Source organism: Macaca fascicularis, chromosome 11 (assembly GCF_037993035.2).
Source record: "Macaca fascicularis isolate 582-1 chromosome 11, T2T-MFA8v1.1".
NCBI lineage: Eukaryota > Metazoa > Chordata > Mammalia > Primates > Cercopithecidae > Macaca > Macaca fascicularis.
In genome coordinates, this window is record NC_088385.1 from 27,809,321 (window position 1) to 27,832,188 (window position 22,868).

At 38.3% G+C, this 22,868-nt stretch overlaps 1 protein-coding gene and 1 pseudogene across 37 annotated transcripts in view; one reads left to right on the forward strand and one right to left on the reverse strand.

Annotated features, from left to right (window-relative positions):
- Positions 1-22,868, forward strand: part of IRAG2 (inositol 1,4,5-triphosphate receptor associated 2) — a 106,149-nt gene that overhangs the window by 78,843 nt on the left and 4,438 nt on the right. For 34 of the 37 annotated variants that reach the window (XM_074006440.1, XM_005570388.5, XM_015430522.4 and 31 more), the window contains 9 exons: positions 1,986-2,056; positions 6,695-6,752; positions 8,170-8,233; positions 8,319-8,346; positions 8,618-8,758; positions 15,820-15,954; positions 20,127-20,274; positions 21,146-21,189; positions 22,769-22,831. In XM_074006440.1, the coding sequence (XP_073862541.1) occupies positions 1,986-2,056; positions 6,695-6,752; positions 8,170-8,233; positions 8,319-8,346; positions 8,618-8,758; positions 15,820-15,954; positions 20,127-20,274; positions 21,146-21,189; positions 22,769-22,831 (752 nt within the window). The remainder of the gene's footprint in view (positions 1-1,985; positions 2,057-6,694; positions 6,753-8,169; positions 8,234-8,318; positions 8,347-8,617; positions 8,759-15,819; positions 15,955-20,126; positions 20,275-21,145; positions 21,190-22,768; positions 22,832-22,868) is intronic. The other 3 variants (XM_015430524.4, XM_074006422.1, XM_074006423.1) reach the window with 1 other exon arrangement.
- LOC107126611 (centromere protein U pseudogene) lies at positions 11,339-12,422 on the reverse strand (annotated as a pseudogene).

Here is a 22,868-nt window from a genome sequence, read left to right on the forward strand (position 1 = left end):
GTATGTAGTATTTTCAGACCATGGTTGACAGCAGGTAACTGAAACCATGGAATGTGAAACCTTGGATAAGGGAGGACTACTGTAATATGGAGAGAAATGTTCTAATATCTATCAAAATGTTGAATGTATATATCCTCTGATACAACTATTCATTTTCTAGGAATTTATCCTATAGATAATATGTACACACATCCCAAATAACATATGCAAATGCTTATATATCGCAGCATTGTCTGTAATAACAAAATATTAGAAACAAGTTAGAACTTCTACCAATAGAAGATTCTATTTTGGCATATCCATGTAATAGAATACTAATATGCAGGCATAAAACATAAATAAGGAGACTTTTTTCTTACAATAACATAAAAAGACTACTGTTTCTTGGAGAAAAAAGTACAGAATGTTATGTATGGTGTACACAATTTTGTGAAAAAATAAAAGGACAGAAAAAGTTGGTTTTTGGTGCACGTGGGGACGGTCTCACTCTGTTGCCCAGGCTGGAGTGCAGTGTTACAATCATAGCTCACTGCAGCCTCAAACTCCTGGGCTCAAGCGATCCTCCTGTCCCAGGTTCCTCAGTAGTTGGGACTACGAGTGCGAGCCACCACGTTCAACTAATTAAAAAAAAATTGTGAAAATGGGGTCTCACTATGTTTCCTAGGCTGGTCTCAAAGAAAAAGTTTTTATGTATGCATAAAATATCCCTGGAAAGCTAGACAAAATTTAATAACATTGTGTCTAAGGAGATAAACTGGATTTCTGGAAGTCATGGATGGGAGGAAAAAATTTCACTGTAAAACATTTTTATGCTTTTTGATTTATGAACCATATGAATCTACTACTTGTCCTAAAATTTTTAAAAAACTAAAATAAGGGCTGGGTACAGTGCTCATGCCTATAATCCCAGCACTTTGGGAGGCTGAGGCAGCAGGATTGCTTGAACTCAGGAGTTCAAGACCAGCCTGGGCAACATAGTGAAACCCCATCTCTGCAAAAAATACAAAAATTAGCTGGGCATGGTGGTGCATGCCTGTAGTTCCAGGCACTTGGGAGGCTGAGCGGGGAGGATTGCTTGAGCCTGGGAGGCGGAGGTTGCAGTGAGCTGAGATTGTGCCACTGCGCTCCAGCCTGGGTGGCAGAGTAAGACCCTGTCTCAAAAAAAAAAAAATAAATAAATAAAAAAAATAAATAAAAATAAAAAAACTAAAATAAAATTTTCATAAGGAAAAAAATTGATTGTATAGCTGTGAAGAAATTGCTTACCATTTTGTTCTTATTTCCATATAAATTGTACAACTATCATACATGCTTTAAATACTGTTTCTCTTAAAAAGAAAGAAACAAAGCCTGTCTGTATCTGCTGACCTTTGTGCCTGTACTGAACTAAATGTAAGACAATGGACTGAGTCAACAGGAGAATAATTATCCGGTACATTTCAGTACAAATAAAGTACATAAAAATAAACAGAAATTAGCAAAAGGAATGGCACAAGTTAAAAGTGCATCTTTTCTTCTTGGTTTCATGACATTTAATTTAGAAAGCTACCATGTTTTAGAAGGATATCATATTTTTTGTTATCAGCCTTGCATATGTAATTTTGAAAGAAAATCTGTTAAGCTATTAAAAAAGCTACTAAGTTACTAATTGTTCATCCTTCCGCCCTCCATTTTCTATTATTGTACCAGTGATGTGTTCGATTAAAAAAAGCAGCAGCAGCCTAAAAAATGATTTTTAAAAAATCCTATTAGAAGGCCATTTGTACAGATGTTCACTTCTTTTAAGAAATCTTCTACGGCCTTAGCAGCTCCCTCCCAATTCTGAGTCAATGGGCATGTATACATTTTTTGTAGTTCATCATTTGTCTCATATGTTAAGACTTTTGTCAGTTACTGGTCAGCCCATATTGCCACCCTCACTGTTACCTCCTCTTTTACTTGCTCCTGCTCCCCTAACTGTTGTGTGTGTTTCCTGTTTCTCACAGGCACAAATCCAGCTCATGACAATACTGCATTCCAAGACTCTGCGAGTAAGGATAAAACCACATTAAATCTGGTAAGGAAATACATATGTTCACAACAAAGGTAGTGATATCTTACAATGGTAGAACTACCCCTTTAAGTTTGCAAAGTAGTCTTTAAAGTATTATCTTATTTATCCTTTCAAAATATTATGAAGTTCATATAATTTAATTAATAATTTATAGGCAAAGTAGTTAGGCCAAAGTGTTTTTGTGACTTGTCTAAAGTCACATGACAGGGTCAGAGCTGGGACCTCCTAGCTCCACCTTAATTTATCATTCGTTCATTCATTCGCTCACTCATTTATTCATCAAAAGTCAATTGGAAACAAGCTAAATATTTCTCATTAGAGGACTGCTTAAATAAATGAATACATTAATAAATGAAGTTGAATAAAACAGTGTTATCTATCTTAATGATGTGTTCTAATCAGGTGAAGAAACAGATAATTACTGAATAATTCGAGTGTGCTTAGTGATTTGAAAGAAAAAAATGCTTGAGATGGCAGGCCAGAAAACATGTCACGGAGGAAGTGCCACGTGAGTGGCCTTGAATGGTTTACAGTTGCATGGTAAAGTTCTAGAAAACATAAGGATAGCTGGAAATGACTAGAGAAAAGAGTTAAATTCTTTCCTTAAAGAGAAAATTCATTAGGCCCAGAAGTGGTGGCTCATTTCTGTAATCCCAGCACTTTGGGAGATCGAGGCAGAAGGATTGCCTGAGGCTAAGAGTTTAAGGCCAGCCTGGGTAACGTAGGGAGACCCTGTTTCTACAAAATATAAAAACAAATCTGCCAGGTATGGTGGTGCTTGACTGTTGTCCCAGATATATGGGAGGTCAAGGCAGATGGATCGCTTGAGCCTGGGAGGTTGAGGCTGCAGTGAGCCATAAGCATGCCACTGCCCTCCACCCTGAGCAACAGAGCAAGACCCTGTCTCAAAAAGGAAAACAACAACAATAACAACAACAACAACAACAAAAAAAGAGAGAGAGAGAAGACTCATTTCTACTATGAATTAATAATCATTAAAGAATAACTATGGATCTAATTTCATGATTCTTCAAGGGCCTTGTTTATGTCTTGGTCCCTCTGTTGTATGCGTGGAGGGGTGTGTGTGTGTGTGTGTGTGTGTGTGTGTGTGTGTGTGTGTGTGTGTATTATTGTTTCCTTCTCCTCAATATACAAGCATTGTTCTAGTTAAGCATTTGGTTGCAAGAAACAGAGACCCATGCAAGCTAACTCAAGAGGGGGCCATGGCACAGACTTGGGGCAAAAAAGTAGATGAAAATTTTCAGCATTTCATTCTGAAGATAGTTAATGATTGGATTTGTGATTTGGAATGGTGACATGATGTCATTTGTTTCCTTTGTTATTCACAGGGGATTGATTCCAAGAACCCCACAGATACCAAAATCAGAGAATGCTCCAGTCTCTTATATAAAAATCGCATAGTATTTGCATATAACCTAATGAAATGGGAGAGTTCCCTGATTCCCCTTGCAGGACGTGCAGCAGTGGTGTGGCTCACCTGCTTGGTCACCCCATAGTTCAAACCCCTAGGGGGAGCATGCAGACCAGCAGGTGCAGAGGCCAGGGCAAGTGCTTTTGGGCTCTGCCCCACTGGCAGCATCTGGGGGTGAGTGTCTGTGATTCCCAGAGTCCGAGTGGGTGTGTGTTACAAAGCTCTTTCAGATTTGCCATCTACAGAGAGCTTGTGTTAATTAGCTCAATGGACCCTCGGCCTTATCACAAGGGCAGAGGGCCAGTGTGACAGCTTTCTGTATCCTGAGCTGTTGCTCAGTGTCCCAAAAGAATTGGATCACACATGAGCTGGAAGGATGAGTGCAAGGTTTTATTGAGTGGTGGAGGTGGGTCTCAGTGAGATGGATGGGGAGCTGGAAAGGGGAATGGAGTGGGAAGGTGGTATGGAATGGGAAGGTGGCATTCCCCTGGAGTCAGGCTGCCTAGAGGCCATACTCTTCGAAGACTGCCCCAGGCTAAGCTCCCATTGGCATCCAGACATCCCGCCTCTTCTCTCTTTCTCTGCCAGGTCGTTCCACTATTGCCAGTCTGCCAGTCTGCTGGTCTGCCAGTGTTGTGTGCTCACTTCAGCTGCTTGTGTTGTGTGCCTGCTAAGGTCTCGGGTTTATGTTGGCACATGATGAGGGGCGTGGTAGGCCGGAGTATTCTTGGAAAATACAACATTCAGACACAGAACAGGAGTGCCTGTTCTCACTTAGGTCTGTGGGCACAGGCCTGAGGGTGGAGCCCTCACCGGGCACCCTGCCTTTCTCTATCCAGCACTTCCTTGCCCCCTCCCGTATCACTAACATATCCTCTTATATACTTTAAATGATCTCTAGACTACTTATGATACCTAATACGGTATAAATGCTATGTAAATAGTTATAATGACAAGAAAGGAAATCTGTGTGTGTTCAGTACAGATACAACCATTGTAGGCCTAACTAGATTTTTTTTTTAGTTCAATCCATAGATGCAAACCCACAAATACAGAGGGCCAGCTGTATAGGTAGGTTATAGTGTTGGCTAGTATATATGCTGAACATGGTTGCCCCTAGTAAAAAACGAACAGAAGAAGATTCAAGTCCTTTAGTCTTTCATAGGAGAATCCTCTGAGAAAAGAAAATTCCTTCTCATCTCAAAAAATATATAGACATAAAGACACTTTTTAAAATAATGGATCAATTTGCCATTGGAGGTTGTGGGACTGGTTAGGATGCTATGGCAATAATTCAGATGAGATGAAGGTAGTATGAATTTAGTGAAGGTGGAGAAAAGGAGATAAAGTTGAGAAATATTTAGGGGTAGAATTCACAGAAGATGATGACATGTCAGGGGTATGGGAAAAGGTAGATACCCAGACTTATGGCTTAACCTCCAGAATGAATAGAATAACATGACAGTAGGGAAGGAGGAAGGAGAGTAGAATTTGTGAGGCAAAATAAGATCAGTTTGAGACAAGTCAAATTTCAGGCTGAACTGAGACATTGATAGTCTGTAAGGAGATTTTATATACAGCTACACACCCATATTCACAAACTCACCTGTGCGGTTTTTGAAAGCTGACATATATTTGTGTGTTATCAGCAAAAATCCAAGTGCGTGAATGAGATTTCCCAAGGACTGTGGCAGGAAGGAAGGGAGCACTGAGGATATGGCTAACAATATCTGCTGGAGAAGGCAGAGGAGACTGGGAAGTGGCTGTTGTAGTGATGTGAGGCTGGGGCATCAGAAGAGGGAAATTGAGGGAAAAAAAATCTTCAAGAAGAAGAGATGTATCGATCATTTTAGATGCTATAGTAAGGTCAAGTAAGATAAAGATTGAAAATTATCCACTGGATTTGGCAATAGGGAGTTCAGATAGCTGGTGAGAACACTTTCATTGGAGTGTTGTGTAAGGGGGTAGAACAGTTCATTGATCACGAATGGCAGAGGAAGAACTGGAAACAGCAGCCACACACAACTCCTTATATGTGACCTTAAAACATATCTGTATGCAGTAAAAGCCTAACATAACACTGTCTTAAAGACGCAGCCATCTTTGTCACAGTTTCTCCAAAAACTATCTAGACAGCCTCATGTGCTAGCCCCATATCACCCACACCTTACCTCTTTATCCATCCAGTCCTACCTCTTCATCAAACTTCAGCATGTTTCTTGTCTGCAGAAATTCCATGCTACTCAAGTCGTGCTGTCATGGTGCCACTCTCCTTCCTTTTTTTTTTTTTTTTTTTTTTTTTTTGTTGAGACAGAGCCACTGCTGCCTAGGTTGGAATGCAGTGGTGTGATCTCGTTTCACTGCAACCTCTGCCTCCCCAGTTCAAGTGGTTCTCCTGTCTCAGCCTTCAGCCTAGCTGGGATTATAGGCCCGGACCACCGCCGCTGGCTAATTTTTGTATTTTTAGTAGAGACGGGGTTTCGCCATGTTGGCCAGGATGGTCTTGAACTCCTGACTTCAGGTGATCCACCTGCCTCAGCCTCCCAAAGTGCTGAGGTTACAGGCGTGAGCCACCGCGCCCAGCCGTCTCCTTCCTTTTCAGAGCACTTGTTTATCTCATTTATTTGGCAATTAATCCTAGTTTGCATTGTGGTAATTCGCAGCATGTTTGCATATTTTCGGGTATTTACGTCCTTTTGGCTTCAACTAGATTGGAAGCCCCCTTGCAGCCAATTTTATTTCCTTCTTAACAGCATTAAAAACTGTAGACCGGGGGTCCCCAGTCCCTGAGCCAGGGATCAGAACCCATTCGAGGCTGTTAGGAATTGCGCCGCACAGCAGGAAGTGAGCGGCAGGCCAGGGAGCATGACCACCTGACCTCTGCCTCCTGTCAAATCGGCGGTGGCATTACATTCCCACGAACCCTATTGTGAACTGTGCAAGCGAGGCGTCTAGATTGCATGTTCCTTAGGAGAATAACGCCTGATGAGCTAAGGTGGAACAGTTTCGTCCCGAAACTATTTCCCCCTCACTCCACCCCCGTGGAAAAACCGTCTTCCAGGAAACTGGTCCCTGGGACCAAAAAGGTTGGGGACTGCTGTTATAGAGTGTTTTTGTCAGAGTAGGCTTAGGATAGGACAGGAAGTAGGAAAATGACTGGTTATGAAGTATTTCCACTTATGTACAGCGGTAAAATCTTATGATTTTAGGAAGCCAAAGAGGAGCCAGAAACAATAGAAGAACATAAAAAAGAATGTGCTTCAGGAGGTAAGGAATGTTTCTGTCAATCCCCATGTGAATTTTTGTTCTCTACTGATATTTGTGTGGGTGAAATCTGTCCGAATAAAGGTATATCACAAATTCTGCATCTCTGGATAAGGTTAATAGGACCAATTATTGATTCCATTTGTATCATTTTCAAAAAGCCACATTTGCATTGTGTTGACTGTTCGATCCCAGAAAATTTGTAATAACTGGTGCTCTATTGTGAACTAAGAACCAAGTCAATATTGGTAGCAAATTCTATGGTTTACTTTGAGTTCTTTTTCAGTATCCCATCTAAAAGTAAAGCCACTATTTACAGAGTAAGTGCTAATATGCTTTCCCCCTTAGCCTACCTCCATTAGGATGGAATAGTGGATAGAGTTCAGGCTTTGGAGAAATAGAGACTCTACATGGGATCAATCTCTGACTAGCTATGTGATCTTGGAAAGTTACTTAACCTCAAGTCTCAATTTTCTCATTTGCAAGAGGAAAATGAAGAGAAGGAAAATACACTTAACTGAGAATACATTCTATGCTAAGAACTAGGCTAACTTCGTGTGCATAGTTTTATTTAGCCCTCCAAATACTATGTGAGGTGGTAAATTGTGATTCAGTTGCCTAGCCTGTAAAATGTGGACAATAAAAGTATCTACAACAGAAGGTTTGCTGTGAGGATTGAATAAATTAATATGTATGAAGCACTTAGAAAAGTGTCTGGCACCAAAGTTCCCATAAAAGTTAACATGATAAAAAAATTATCAATCTTATCTTGTAGGTGGCTTAATGAGTTTGTGACTTGTTCAAGATCACATAACTGTAAGATTCAAACAAAGCTCAGATTTAAACCAAGTTCGTTTGACTTTAAATCCAATGCTCTTAATAACTAATACATAGTTCTTGGTAAAGTTGTCATAAAATCATATGTGTAAAATGCTTTGCTCTGGGACTGGCAATATAATAAAGCCATGGTTGATGCCATGTTTATTGTCACTATTATTGTTACCAGTATTATTATTACTACAACTATTATTACTACTACTGTTCCTGCTACTGTTAATAAAGACTCGATCCAAAGAAGAACCAGGATATCAGTACGAAGTTTAGGCTTTTAGCCATGGGATCAAGTATGACAAACATGCAAATGCAAAGAGAACAAATTGGGCTGTTGCTTGATTCTGAAACATCTTTAAGTCTGAAAGACTACTCACATGCTGAGGTATAAACCAATGATTTTAATGTCATTGTGATCCCAATAGCTTAGCATAACATTATAATTTAACTGCACACATTATTAGCTGGCTATCATCTCAGACATATTTAAATGAAATACTTTTGTTTAGTGGAGATATAACATTAGATCAAATGTGCTTTTACATGTTAAGCCTTTTTAACCAAATAATATTTTATTGTCTTTTAATAGACTCTGTGGTTTCCCCTCTTCCTGTAACCACTGTGAAATCGGTTAACTTTAGACAAAGTGAGAAGTAAGTGCTTCTTCATGTAGCAGGTTAACGTGTTTTATTTTTCTGTTGGACTATGTTCAGATATGTTTTTTGTCTTATCCTACAGCACTTCTGCTAATGAGAAGGAGGTGGAGGTGAGTTTAAAGCAAATTTTTTTTTTTTCTTTTTAAAGAAGTGTTCCAGACTCACCTGCTAACAGTCACTTCATGCTTTGGCACAAGCTCTCATGTGCTCGGTGTCTGTCTGGCTTGGCTGTGACTCAGTGCAGGTGAACCCTGTGCATGTCAGCATTATGTTGCTGGGGGCAGAAAGAAATGCCTCTGTATAAAACAGTATTAAACTGAAACATCTGACCACATCCAATTTTCTCTCCTCCTCCTCACCGTCACATTATTTTGACAACAGGCAGAATTTCTCAGATTATCTTTGGGATTTAAGTGTGACTGGTTTACCTTGGAGAAGAGAGTGAAGCTTGAAGAGAGGTCTCGTGACTTGGCAGAAGAAAATTTGAAGAAAGAAATCACTAACTGTTTAAAACTATTAGAGGTGAGAATCAGAACATTTGGGATATAAACATTTGGTCTAAGCCAGGCACAGTGGCTCACACCTATAATCCCAGCACTTTTGGAGGCCAAGGCAGGAGGATCACTTGAGGCCAGGAGTTCAAGATCAGCCTGGGTAACATAGTAAGACCCCATCTCTACAAAAAAAAAAAAAAAAAAAAAAAAAAAAAAAATTAGCCAGATGCGGTGGTGCACGCCTGTAGTCCCAGCTACTTGGGAGGCTGAGGCAGGAGGATCATTTGAGCCCAGGAGTTGGAGATTGCAGGGAGCTATAATCACACCATTGCATACCAGCTTGGGTGACAAAGTGAGACCCTGTCTCCAAAACAAAACAAAAAAACACCCACAGAAAACATCTGGTCATATTTTTAATAACACTTTCATAAGTACATAAGAAATTACTTGTATGACCCAAACCGGTACGAGGTACCAAGCTCTGCCTGACCCAAATGTGAATCATAGAAAGTAAAAAAGCAGGACCAGGCTGAAATAAAAGTTTCACTAATAAGAGTATCAGCAATAAAATGAAAAATGTCTTTTTAAAGCAGGTTGCATGAGTCATCTGCCTTTTCTCTGGATTTTCAAATTTCAGGCAGAAGAGGAATCATGCAAAAAACTGAGCAATAGGAAATAATATCAATTTTAAGCTTCAAAGAAGAGAATCGAGTTTATTTCCATTTATGATTAACTGAGGAAAGGGAATGGTAACTAATTCAGTCTTGCAGATGATGGGCAAGCCTGCTGTAGGGTACTGAGAGAAGAATGGGGGTGCATAGGAGTGTAACAACTACTATTATCCTTCCATATAGTGAAGTTACCATACATATGGAGATGAGCTGGAAAATTAGTAGGCTTAGTTTTGGATGAAGGACATTAAAATTCAGAAACCATGGAAAAGAATCATGTTATTTTTTACTGTGATAAAATATGTAACATAAAATTTATCATCTTGAACATCTTCAAGTGCACAGTTCAATGTAAGTTTATTTACATTGTTGCAAAACAGATCTTGAAACTCTGTACCTGTTAATTTCCCTTTTCCTCCTTACCCCATCCCCTGGCAACCATTATCCTACCGACTCTATGAATTTGACCACTTTAGGGACTTGCATAAGTGGATTCATACATTACTTGTCTTTTGTAACTGGCTTATTTCACTTAGTATAATGTCTTCAAGGCTTATCCATATTATAGCATGTGAGCGGATTTCCTTCTTTTTAAAAGCTCAATAAAATTCTCTTGTAGCTATCAATTTTTGCTTATCTATTTATCCATTGATGGGCATTTGGGTTGCATCCACTTCTTGGCTATTGTGAATAGTGCTGTTAGAAACATAGGTGTGTAAATATCGCTTGGAGACCCTTGGAGACCTTGCTTATAGTTCTTTTGAGTATATCTGGACTCAGGAGTGGGCTTGCTAGGTCATATAGTAATTCTGTTTTTAATTTTTTAGAAACCACTGTACTGTTTTTCATAGCAGCTCTATCATGTTAGATTGTTACCAACAAGTGCACAAAGGTTCCGGTTTCTCCAAATCTTCACCAACACTTGTTATTTTCTGTTTGATTTTATGATAGCCACCCTAATGGGTGTGAAGTAGTATCTTATTGTGGTGTGGTTTATATTTCTCTAATGGATAATGATATTGTGCATCTTTTTATGTGCTTGTTGGCCATTTGTATATCATCTTTGGAAAAATATCTATTAAAGTCCCTTTCTATTTTCTTTGCAGAAAAAAAATTTATTTATAAAAGTACAGTTTCAGGGCTGGGCACGGTGGCTCACTCCTATAATCCCAGCACTTCAGGAGACTGAGGTGGGCAGATCACCTGAGGTCAGGAGTTTGACACTAGCCTGGCCAACATGGTGAAACCCTGTCTCTAGTAAAAATACAAAATTAACTGGGCCTGGGCGTGGTGGCTTACGCCTGTAATCCCAACACTTTGGGAGGCCAAGGCAGGTAGATCATCTGAGGTCAGGAGTTTGAGACCAGCCTGGCCAACATGGTGAAACACTGTCTCTACTAAAAACACAAAAATTAGCCAGGCGTGGTGGAGGGCGCCTGTAGTCCCAGCTACTTGGGAGGCTGAGGCAGGAGAATCACTTGAATCTGGGAGGCAGAGATTGCAGTCAGCTGAGATCACACCACTGTACTCAGCTTGGGCAATAAGAGTGAAACTCCGTCTTAAAAAAGAAAAAAAAATTAACTTGGCATGGTGGCACACACCTATAATCTCAGCTACTTGGGAGGCCGAGACAGGAGAATCGCTTGAACTCAGGAGGTGGAGGTTGCAGTGAGCCCAGATCGCGCCATTGCGCTCCAGCCTGGGCGACAGAGCAAGACTCTATCTCAAAAAAAAAAAAAAAAAAAAGTACAGTTTTAGAAGGTAACATAGTAGCATAAAAGTAATCTTTCTATAGGCATATTTTAGTAGACTGGTCTCTCATTCCTGGTGGAGGAACTTCTCTCATTGATGGTTGATATTTTACAGATGGTTTTCAGCTCCCAAAAGTGTTCCTGCTTTAAATAACACCTGGAAGGCTGGATGAATCATATGTTTCCTTTATGTTTGGTTCTTTCTCCTGAACATCTGAATACTTCTGATGAAGTTGTTTTGAATTAAATTAGAAATAGCTGCATTCCTAAGGGAAGACTGTTCTCTCCTTATGTTCATAATATTTTGTTTGTAGTTGCTTCATTTGGTGGCTCTAACCAAAGCAGTTCATCCTGGACATCAGTCAAACACTGCCATTTCTTTTTAATATCTGAAATTACCTTAGCATTCTTCTTTTTCAGATTTTTCAATATCTGGACTTTTTAAATATTTTGTTCAGTTCTTATTTACTATTAAAATAAAATTTATTGATGGCTTTCTTACAAATTTTAGATTCTATTCTATGTTTATACTGGATGAGGGTTTTCTCAAATGCAGGCAAAACAATATTCAATTCCATGATGTTGTTGGTTTTCTTTCCTTCTAGACACTAAATATTCACAATGTTGGAAATATCTGAGACTATGGCTTCACTTCTTGATACCTTCCTTTTGCCATAAGATGTATTCCCTTTTTTTCTGAGTTTTTGCTTGACTTTCTGTTGTCAGTGTGTCTTTTTCAACAGATGGCTGGGCACTAATGGGTCCTATCTTTTTGGAAGTGACTGAGTCAGCTGGTTTCTCTGAAAGGTCTGAAGATGCTGCAGTTGGAATAGCCTTGTGTTGTTGGGTCCTTATTTTCTCCACTGATTTAACTTTTCTTCTCACATCACTTTCTTCAGTGCTTTCAGACTCATTGCTAATGGGTTTGAGTTTTCTTCCTGGCGTTTTTGCACTCATTTTTGCAGATTCATTTTCACTTCCTTCATTTTCAGAAGTGCTCGAGCTTCTTTTTGCTTCTTTTCCTAGAGGAGTTGAAGTGATAGATAATCCACAATATTTGGAGAATTCTTCATTGGCATACATAGATGAGCTGTGTAAAGGAGGATCAAAGGTTTCATAAGGTTCTTCATCTTTCTTATTTTCAACAAGCCTGCCAATTCTTCAGACGGCAGAATTACATAGGAAAATCAAACACATTGGTAGGCTTGCACTTTTGACAAGCTTTATCTTTCATAGAATGTGTTCTTCATAAAATGTTCTTGAATACCATGGCCCTGCATGCCCGGGAGGCTGCACTCAATGTGGCAGGGCCTTCAGGCCACTCTCTTTCCATTTTTTAATTGAGTTATTTGGATTTTTAATTGTTGAGTTGCAGAAGTTCTTTATATATTGTGGCTATTAACCCATAACTTATCAGTTGTATGGTTTGAAAATATTTTCTCCCATTCTATAGGTTGCCTTTTCTGTTGACTGGGTCCTTTGATGCATAAAGACTTTTAAATCTGATGTAGTTTCATTCGTCTATTTTCACTTTTGTTATCTGTGCTCTCGGTGTTATATCCAAGAAATCATTGCCAAAACCAATGTCCTGAAGCTTTTCCCTTATGTTCTCTTCTAGAAGTTTTCTAGTTTGGGGTCTTACTTTTAGGTATTTAATCCATTTTTAGTTTTTATATATGATGTAAGGTAAGGGTCCAACTTCATTTTTTTGTATGTGGATATTGAGTTTTCTCAGCAATATTTTGTTGAAGAGACCATCCTTTCCTCATTGTGCATTCTTGGCACCCTGGTTGAAGATCATTTCATATACATTTATTTCTGGGCTTTTAATTCTATTCCATTGGTCTATATGTCTGTTTTTATGCCAGTACCACACTGTTTAATTATTGTAGCATTGTAATATGTTTTAAAATTAGGAAGCGTGAGCCCTCTTCCTTTTTCTTTTTCGAAAGTGTTTTGGCTATTAGAGTCCCTTTAGATTCCATATGAATTTTGGGATAAATTTTTCTATTTCTGCAAAAAAAAAAAAAAAAATGCCATTGAGATTTTGATAGAGACACCCTTGAATCTGTATATCACTTTGGGTAGTATAGATATCTTCACAAAATTAGGTCTACCAACCCTTGAACACAAGATGTATTTCCATTTATTTATGTCTTCTTTAATTTTTTTCAGCAATGTTTTGTGGTTTTCAGTGTACAGCTCTTTTATCTCCTTTGTTAGGTTTATTCCTAAGTATTTTATTCATTTTGATGCTATTGTAAAGGGAATTTTTTTCTTGATTTCCTTTTTGGAAATTGTTAGTGTGTAGAAAGACAACTAATTTTTTGTGTTAATTGTGTACCCTACAATTTTGTTGAATGTGTGTATTAGTTCTAACAGATTTTTTGGTGGAATTTTTAGTGTTTACTATGTATGAGATCATATCGTCTACAAACAAATAATTTTACTTCTTCCTTTCTGATTTGGATAACATTTCATTATTTTCCTTGCCTAATTGTTCTGGCTAGAACTTCCAGTACTATGTTGAATAATAGTGGTGACAGTGGGCATCTTCACCTTGTTCCTGACTTTAAGGAATAAGCTTTCAGTCTTTCACCACTGAGTATAATTGTAGTGGGGTTTTCATATATAACTTTTATTAGGTTAAGGACATTTTCTTCTATTTCTAGTTTTCTTTTTTTTTTTTTTTTTTTTTGAGATGGAGTCTCGCTCTGTAGCCCAGGCTAGAGTGCAGTGGCCAGATCTCAGCTCACTGCAAGCTCCACCTCCCGGGTTCACGCCATTCTCCGGCCTCAGCCTCCCGAGTAGCTGGGACTACAGGCGCCCGCCACCTCGCCCAGCTAGTTTTTTGTATTTCTTAGTAGAGACGGGGTTTCACCGTGTTAGCCAGGATGGTCTCGATCTCCTGACCTCGTGATCCACCCGTCTCGGCCTCCCAAAGTGCTGGGATTACAGGCTTGAGCCACTGCGCCCGGCCCTATTTCTAGTTTTCTTAATTAGCACTTCAGTGACACAGTAAAAATAATCTGTATGGTTTTTCACACCTTTTTGTTAGTTTCCTAGTTTTTGTGTTTTTTAATCAGAAAAGTGTGTTCAATCTTATCACATGCTTTTTCTGCATCAGTTGAAATGACCATATGGCTTTTGTCCTCCTTTTTGTTAATGTGGTATATTATATTAATTGATTTTCATATGTTAAATCACCCTTATAATATAGAAATAAACCCTACTTGTACATGATGTATAATCCTTTTTATGTGCTGTTGAATTCAGTCTACTAGTATTTTGTTGAGAATGTTTACATTAATATTTATCAGAGATACTGGTCTGTAGTTTTTTTTTCTTTAATGTCTTTTTCTAGCTTTGGCATTAAGGTAATGTGGACTTCATGGAATGAGCTTGGAAGTATTCCTCTTCAATTTTTGGGAAGAGTTTTATGAAGACTGGCATTAATTCTTTAAATGTTTGGTAGAATTCCCTAGTGAAGCCATTCAGCCATGGATTTTCTTTTTGGGTGATGTTTGATTACTGATTCAATCTTCTTACTAGTTATGGGCCTGTTCAGATTCTCTATTTCTTCATGGTTTAATCCTGGGTGACCATACTCTGTTTTGCTAACAATTAATATCTGCTCTTTCCTTCCCAACTGGAGGTGGTGGTTTAAACCACTTAAGAAACTGCAGTCTGACAATTGCCATTCTAGTTGGTTAGCAACTCTCTAACTACAACTTATACATATCTGTTTCAAAAGTGGCTGTCCTTCATTGAGCACCAAATGTGCAACAAGCAGTTAGCATCTCTTACCTCTCATATGACAGTATTCCTGGAGAGGATATGTGATTGTTCCGATCGGACAGATGAGGAAACAGCAAATCAGAAAGGTTGAATTTTTTTTTAACATTTCTAAAATTATGATGCAATTTATAGTTGGTGGTGCCTAATGGTTTTGTTGACAGCCTTTTCTTTCTTAATGATATACAAAAATCATGGTGTCTCTTATAATTCATGTTGTTTTAGATTTGGGAAAGTTTTAGAAACTTGCTCACAATCACATAGGTAATGAGCAGTGTCATGTCTGCTTCCAAATCTGTTATTCACTTAATCCTGTCTATACTCTGGTGAGAAGGATGTTCATCAGGAAGGGCATCGTATTGTGTAAAGGGCACAGGATTGAGAGGAAAATTCATAAGGCAATGAATGCATATTCACCTAGCCATCCCAATCACACCTTATCATTCATGGAAGAACAAGCATCGTTGTCAGAGACATTGTTAATTCCAGTATGTTTGGTTACGTTTCTTAAAATTCCAACCTATGCTCCTTATATGACATTCACCTCTTTTATAAGCATAATCTCTTTACCATTGTCAATTAATTGTAGCCCATCCGATTAGCTGTAGAAAGAAAGATGTGGCAAATTTGGGAAGAAAAAAGGGATCAAGAATAGACATGAAAGATTTGTGATCACCTGCATATATCTACCCAGTACCCAACACAGATAATAATATATCAGTATATTCATTATTGGCCTTTGCTGCTGCTTTTCATCTTCCACCAAAATAATTGAGACTAGAATGTCATCCACATTTGCAACTTAGTCAGTGTTGGAATCGCTCGCTGAATGCTTGTTTTGGGTATCTTTTAATATGCTCTTTTCTGTACAGTCTTTAACATCTCTGTGTGAAGATGACAACCAGGCACAGGAAATCATTAAGAAGCTGGAGAAGAGTATAAAGTTTCTTAGCCAGTGCACAGCACGAGTGGCCAGTAGGGCTGAGACGTTGGGAGCCATCAATCAGGTAACCTGTCTTCATTTCTCTGGTTAGAATGAAATTACAAAAAAAGATTGATTTTTCCTGAGACTATGGATTTCTCATTTCTAGGAATAAGTTTTCAAAATACTTTTGTTATATAAGACATATGTGTTTAATATAGAAAAAAATAGAATGTACAAATAAAAAATGTAAAAAAAATCTAATAACATGAGCCAGTGACAATCATAAAAATTTTGTGATATATTCTTCAAGATGTATAGTGTTATATATAGTGTTTATAATCCCTTATATAGTATTATAATCTGCTTTTTATTCATCATATAACATAGGTAAGTTTCTGTGTGATATAAATATATACACACATATCACCATTTTATGGTATTCTACTGGTTGAGTAGACATAAATTATTTAACCAATTCTTTGTATTCAATCATTTCAGGATGTTCTTGATATTTTTGTTATAAACAATATTACAGTAAATATCCTTGTATATGCATCTGTGTGTACTTGTCCTTAGAGAAGTAGAATTCCAAAATTCCTTTGTCGGCAAACCTGGGGAGGTATGAATTTTTAAAATCTATACCTAAGCAGACTTGTTAAAATATATTTTCTTAAGGAGAAATTTAATTGTGGTGGTAATTTTAGTTTGATCATTTGTTATACATTTTTACAACTTAGCTCCTTTTTAACCCCTCACTGGAGAATACTGTTATTCTTTGTTTCATTTTTACTAAAGTTATATATGCACATAGTTTTTTAAAAGGTCAATCAGCTCTATAAGCCTTACTAATTTTGTATGATCCAGAGAAACAACTTTCAACTCTTTTGTCTTATTTGTTTTGTATTTGCATTCACATTTTTAAATAACATGCTCATGCAGTCATTTAGTGATTTATTTTCAGTTTTAGGTATTATCTGTTGCTCTTCTACTATGAAGATATTTAGTTCTTGTATCAATCTCTGGCCCCTCACACCTTTTCACTGTCCCTCACGCTACTGTTGGCCACCCTGCTTTCCTGGCCAAGCTTATACTCCACAGTTAAACATAGTTTTCACTACCTTGCACGACCCCTCAACACTTTTCCCTTTCTTGCTTTGTCTTACTCATTTGGTGAATCTACAAGTAAATCTGCTTCTCCCTCTCATGCCTGCAGAGCTGGAAAATGTCACATTCCCATGCTGACCTGTTTCTCTTTGAATTCATTATCACCAGCCTCAAGTGGGTCCGTGGGGCTTCCCCTCAATCACCCTCCTTCTCTCTTAAACATCAGTTTCCCAGCCTTTCCTTTCTCCTCAAACCACTCTCATGTCTTTCCCCATATTCTCTCTCAAACACAGGTAATGGCTTTGCTTCCAACCTCACTGAGGAAACTGGGACAATCAAAGGAAACTGCCGCAAAGCCTCCCGGCGTGTGAACCCTTACACACTCCCTTGCTCTTGTTCCTGAAGATGCATTGTCTCTAACCCTATCCCCTCTGTAGATGAGAGCCTTCCCCAGTAATTTACTCAGAGTCATGGGACCAAATTCTCCTGACTTTTCTTCTTTTACATTTTCTCCACTCTACTGAACCATTTCTATCAGCACACAAATAATATGTTGTTTTCTAGATGGGAATAATAACACAAAACAAACACAAACAAAACAACCTTTCATCCTTTCTTTTCTGGCCACCACCCTGTTTCTCTGCTCCCATTTACAGCAAACCTCCACAGAATGGTACTCACTGTGTTCAGTCTTCCTCCTCCCATATTCTCTCAAACCCAATCTAAATCAGCCTTTTGCTTCCACAAAGCAGATTTTTCCAAGGTCATTAGCGACCTCCACATTACGAAATTCAGTTTCTCAGTCCTCATCTGGCATGGCTGATGTCTTCCTCTTCCTGGAAACGCTTTCCTCACTTAACTTCCAGACATCACGCCCCCTGGCTTCTCTGTACATCATGCACTGCTCCTTCCAGGCTTCCTGCAGTCCTGCCCCTTCTCCTGGACCTCTGAATATTGAAGAGCCGCGGGACTCCACTCGTGCGCATCTGATCTCCATGTGCACGCCATCCCCCTGTGATCCCGTGCAGTCACCTGAGGACTCTCAAATTCTTATGTTTAGCCTAATCCACTCCCCTGAGCTCCAGACCAGGGTATGCTACTGCTGACTCAACAATCCCACTTGGATGTTTTATCACCTCAAACCTAACATTCAAAACTGAAGTGTTCATGGTCCCCCCGCCAAATCTTACCCCATGCATAAGTTCCTTACTTCACTCAAGGGCAGCTCTGTCCTTTTAGTTGCTCAGGCCAAAATAGGGGCAGAGGGAGTTGGAGTAATTCTCAACACCTTTCTCTCTCACTTCACATTAAATCCTACAGAAACCCTATTGGCTGAATTGTCAGAATATATTCAGAATTCAACCACTTATTTCCCTTTCGACTGTTACCATCTTGATCTAAGCCTTCATTCTATTTTGTCCAGATTAATGCAATGGGTTCCTCTATGGTCTCCCTGCTTCCATCCAATTCCAATCCCTCCTCCCAACATAGTCTGTTCTTAATAAAGGAGCCACAGTAATCCTTTTAAAACTTAGATTGTATTACTTTTTGGTTCAGTGTCCTAAAGGTCCTCACTTTACTTGGAGTAAAACCCAATGTCTTACTGTGGTTTGAAAGGATGTGTGGCCAGGTGCAATGGCTCATGCCTGTAATCCCAGCACTTTGGGAGGCTAAGGCAGGCGGATCACGAGGTCAGGAGTTTGAGACCAGCCTGGCCAACATGGCAAAACCTTGTCTATTAAAAATACAAAAATTAGCCAGGCGTGGTGGCACACGCCTGTAATCTCAGCTACTCGGGAGACTGAGGCAGGAGAATCGCTGGAACTTGGGAGGCAGAGGTTGCAGTGAGCCAAGATCGTGCCATTGCATGCCAGCCTGGGCAACAAAAGCAAAACTGTCTGGAAAAAAAAAAAAAGGGCAAAAGACTTCAGTAGACATTTCTTCAAAGAAGATATACAAATGGTCAATAAGCAGGTAAAAAGATGCTTATATGTATTAGGAAAATGCAAATCAAAACCACAATGAGATACCACTTCACACCCACTAGGATGTCTATTGTGAAAGAAGAAAGGAAGGAAGGAAGGTGGGAAGCAAGGAAGTAAGGAGGGAGAGAGGAAGCAAAGAAGGAATAGCGTTGGTGAGGATGTGGGGAGACTGCAAACACTGTACGTTGCTGGGAGATGTGAAATGGTTCAGCCACTGTGGAAAACAGTTTGGTGGATCCTTAAAAGTTAAACATAGAATATGTTTACTAATAATATGTTTAAAAGTTTAAGAATATAGTTAAAAGTTAAACATATTAGTTTTGTTTAACTTTTAACTAGAAAGTTTACCTTTTAATATGACTCAGCAATTCCATTCCTAGATGTGTACCCAAAAGAATTAAAAACAGACACTCAGATACTTGTATACAAATATTCACAGGACTATGAACATTCAAATGTTTCACTGGGGGGTACTCCTAATGTCATTAGTTATAGGACTTTTATCTTAGAATATTAGAATCCCCAGAGAAAAACCTTCCAACTGCCTGCCTTGAGGGTGTAACTCTGGCTGCCAGTGTTTGGAAGCTGGAAGGAGGAATAAGGCTGGATCTCAATATTCAATATGCATATAGATTTTTGCTTAAATCTGTTGTTTTCAGCATGATTGATCCATCATCAGCTATCTGTTCTTTCCCAGTCCACGAACCTCAAGTCAACTCTCTCTAGATATCCACCTATATACAGTCTTTCACCAAAATAGTGGGGAAAATTGCTCTGCTGGCCAGAGCAAGGAAGGGGATCTCTGGACCTAATTTTTTTTTTTTAAAAAACACAGACTTTCAACTATTTCTTCTGTTCACACACCCACCTTCAACCTTACTGAGGTGCAATGTAGATTGCTTCTAGGCTTTTCTTATTGCCTTTTTTAGGGTTCAGCTTTTCCAGATCTTAGTCATTTGCCACTAGTCCTTCTATCCAGCTTTCAAAGTCTTGTTGTCATATTCTGTTCTGTTTGCCCCTGTAGATGCATGTCTTTTTTTTAAAAAACAATTTATTGCCATTTTAATGGGATTTAGGAATGGAGTGAAGGTAAATGTGTTTAATTGCCATCTTTTAATTCAGAGTAGTATTTTCAATGTAAATGTGCTTGTTTTTCTCCTGCTAGGAAAGCCGGGTCAGTAAAGCAGTTGAAGTGATGATTCAGCATGTAGAAAACTTGAAGAGGATGTATGCCAAAGAGCATGCTGAATTAGAAGAACTGAAACAGGTTCTTCTGCAGAATGAAAGGTCTTTCAATCCTCTTGAAGATGATGGTAATAAAAGTTTATGAAAATAGTATGAGTTGTGTTTTTCTACGTTCTCCTCTTTTTTGCTAAGTCTTATTATGACTTTAGTATAGTAAAACTCTTAGGCTAAGTTTATATTAGAAAAATCACTCATTCTTGTTGTTTATATAGCTAAAAGGTGTCAGAAAACAGGTTGGGGCACATGAAGGATTCTTTGGTAACGACACCAAAAATTTATTAACTCAATTTAGATTACTGAGATGACAGAATATATTTAATCCAACTCATGAAGTTGACCTTAGTGTTCCCCTATTTAGAATACATTCGAATTTTTCCACATGTAAAAAGTAAGGAGAAATAACTGAAATGGGTGCTCCCATTAGCAATGGTTTTGATTCCTCACGGAAGGAATGACCCTGGCACAGTAAGCTGATTGATGAACTGGAAAAGAGAGAAACATATGAGGCCATGGGGAATAACATATGGTTTCTATAAATCTTACAATAGTTTTATTTAACATAAGCAATATGAACTTTTCTGAGCAGAATTCTTATTTCGAGAATCTGTTCCCTGTTCTAGAACAGTAACCTTATTTGATACTCTTCTGAACTGTACTTTTGGATTCCTTTCTCCAGCAGACGCACATGTAGTGCCTACCCTGTGCTAGCTAGGCATTGTGGACATCACAGTGACACAGAGGACTGTATTACATTGGTTAAGATTGTAATTGTTATGAAGCATTAAATGAATGATAAACAGATATTTATATTGCTCAGTAGTCTCTAAAGTCTTAATAAATATTTTCTGAATTTTCCTTTACCTTCAAAGAATTAAAACATTGCTTTAACATAAATGGCATGTGTGATAGCTAAAACGTGTCCATTGTTTTTCCTTTCAGATGACTGCCAAATTAAAAAACGTTCAGCTTCTCTAAACTCCAAGGTAATTAGCAATTCACTTAACAAATGTCTAGCAAACACTTGTAAGATGGTTTTAAAATGTTATTCGAAGCTTCAGGCCTTTATATGTAAATAACCAAATAGTGATTTTAATTCATATAGATGTATTTGTTTATCTAAGTATGCTTTTATACTCTCTGCTATATTTCTGTATCAATTAAGTGTGCCTGGCAGCATGAAGAAAGTCAGTATAACAATGGTTTCTCTCTGTTTTGCAAAACTGAAATTGGAAGTGGGTAACCCAACAATGGCACAGCAGCTTCACAAGATCCTGAGGGACCAGCCTCCTTCTTTCTTGCTGCCTCACTACCCTCAACCCTTGGCTTCTGCCTCAGGGTCTAAAATGGCTACTTCAGATCCAGGCACCAAGCCCCCATCATTACATCATCTCATTCCAAGAAAAAAAAAAAAGAAGCAATGACAAGTGTTCCCTCTCCCTGTAAAGACCCTCCCTAGAAGTCCAAAATAACATTTCTCCTTCCATTCTTTGTTGCGAATGAGACTGGAAAATACAGTTTGTATTTGGGAGGCTTATTACTAAGAAGGAAGAATGTGATACTAAAGGTCACCAGCAGGTTTTGCCACAGTGTAAAAATGAGGGTTTCATAGATATACAGAATTTTTCAATAAGTGATTTTAAAATCATTCCATACAAATCCCTCTTTTTCAGACGAGGGAAGAGAAACATAGAAGTTAAGTGATCAGTTATGATCATGTATTGGTAGGAGCATGATTAGAAACCAAGTTTCCTGGGCCACGATTTCATATTCTTGATGCTCAACTAACCTATGAAATTAAATTAGGGATGATGGTTTAAGAAAATGATTCACATGGAACCCCTTTAGTTTATTTATTACATTTTTTAAAATTTTGTATCCTGATGTACTTATTTAAACCTTAAGAACCACATAATACTTTTCTGTACATAATGCTTTTCTGTACAAATCTCAAGAAACACATTCATTCATTAAAACATCATGACAATCCTTAAATGTGTTAAATGGAAAAAATGAAACTATGAACAAAAAAGCTATACATGTAGGTGCATATTTATCTCCTCTTGAGTTGGGAGAAATCTTTCTAAGCATAGAAGCAATGGTGGCAAAAGAGAAGAACAGATTTGGCTGGATTAACAATAAAACATTTCTGCCAGAAATATGAAAATTCAATTTAGACAAAATTCAATATAAACAAAATATAGACAAAGGTGGTAAACATAAACAGGTGGTTCTCAGAGAAGATAAACACATGATTATTTAACGTAAAAAAGCAACATTCAATGTTACTAGAAGTCAAATAATTGCAAACCCAAACAAGAAATCTTATATTTGTTTGATTGGCATAAATTATAATAATCCAACATTGAGTTAGGTGGAATATAAACTGGTAAAATAGTTCTGGAAGACAATTTGGCCACAAGAGGATCCTATGAGATATGTCTACTGTTTAACTCAGCAGTGGTCAAGTGCATGGATGTGCATGTGCAAGGATATTCATTGGTGCTGCATACAATGATAAATTATTGAGAGTTTTCTAAATGTACACTTTCCTCCTTCTGGTAGCCACCTTCTCTTCGAAGAGTGACTATTGCCTCTTTACCCAGAAATATTGGAAATGCAGGAATGGTAAGACAATTCCTAAGTGTTCTTAGTCAAAGGTAAA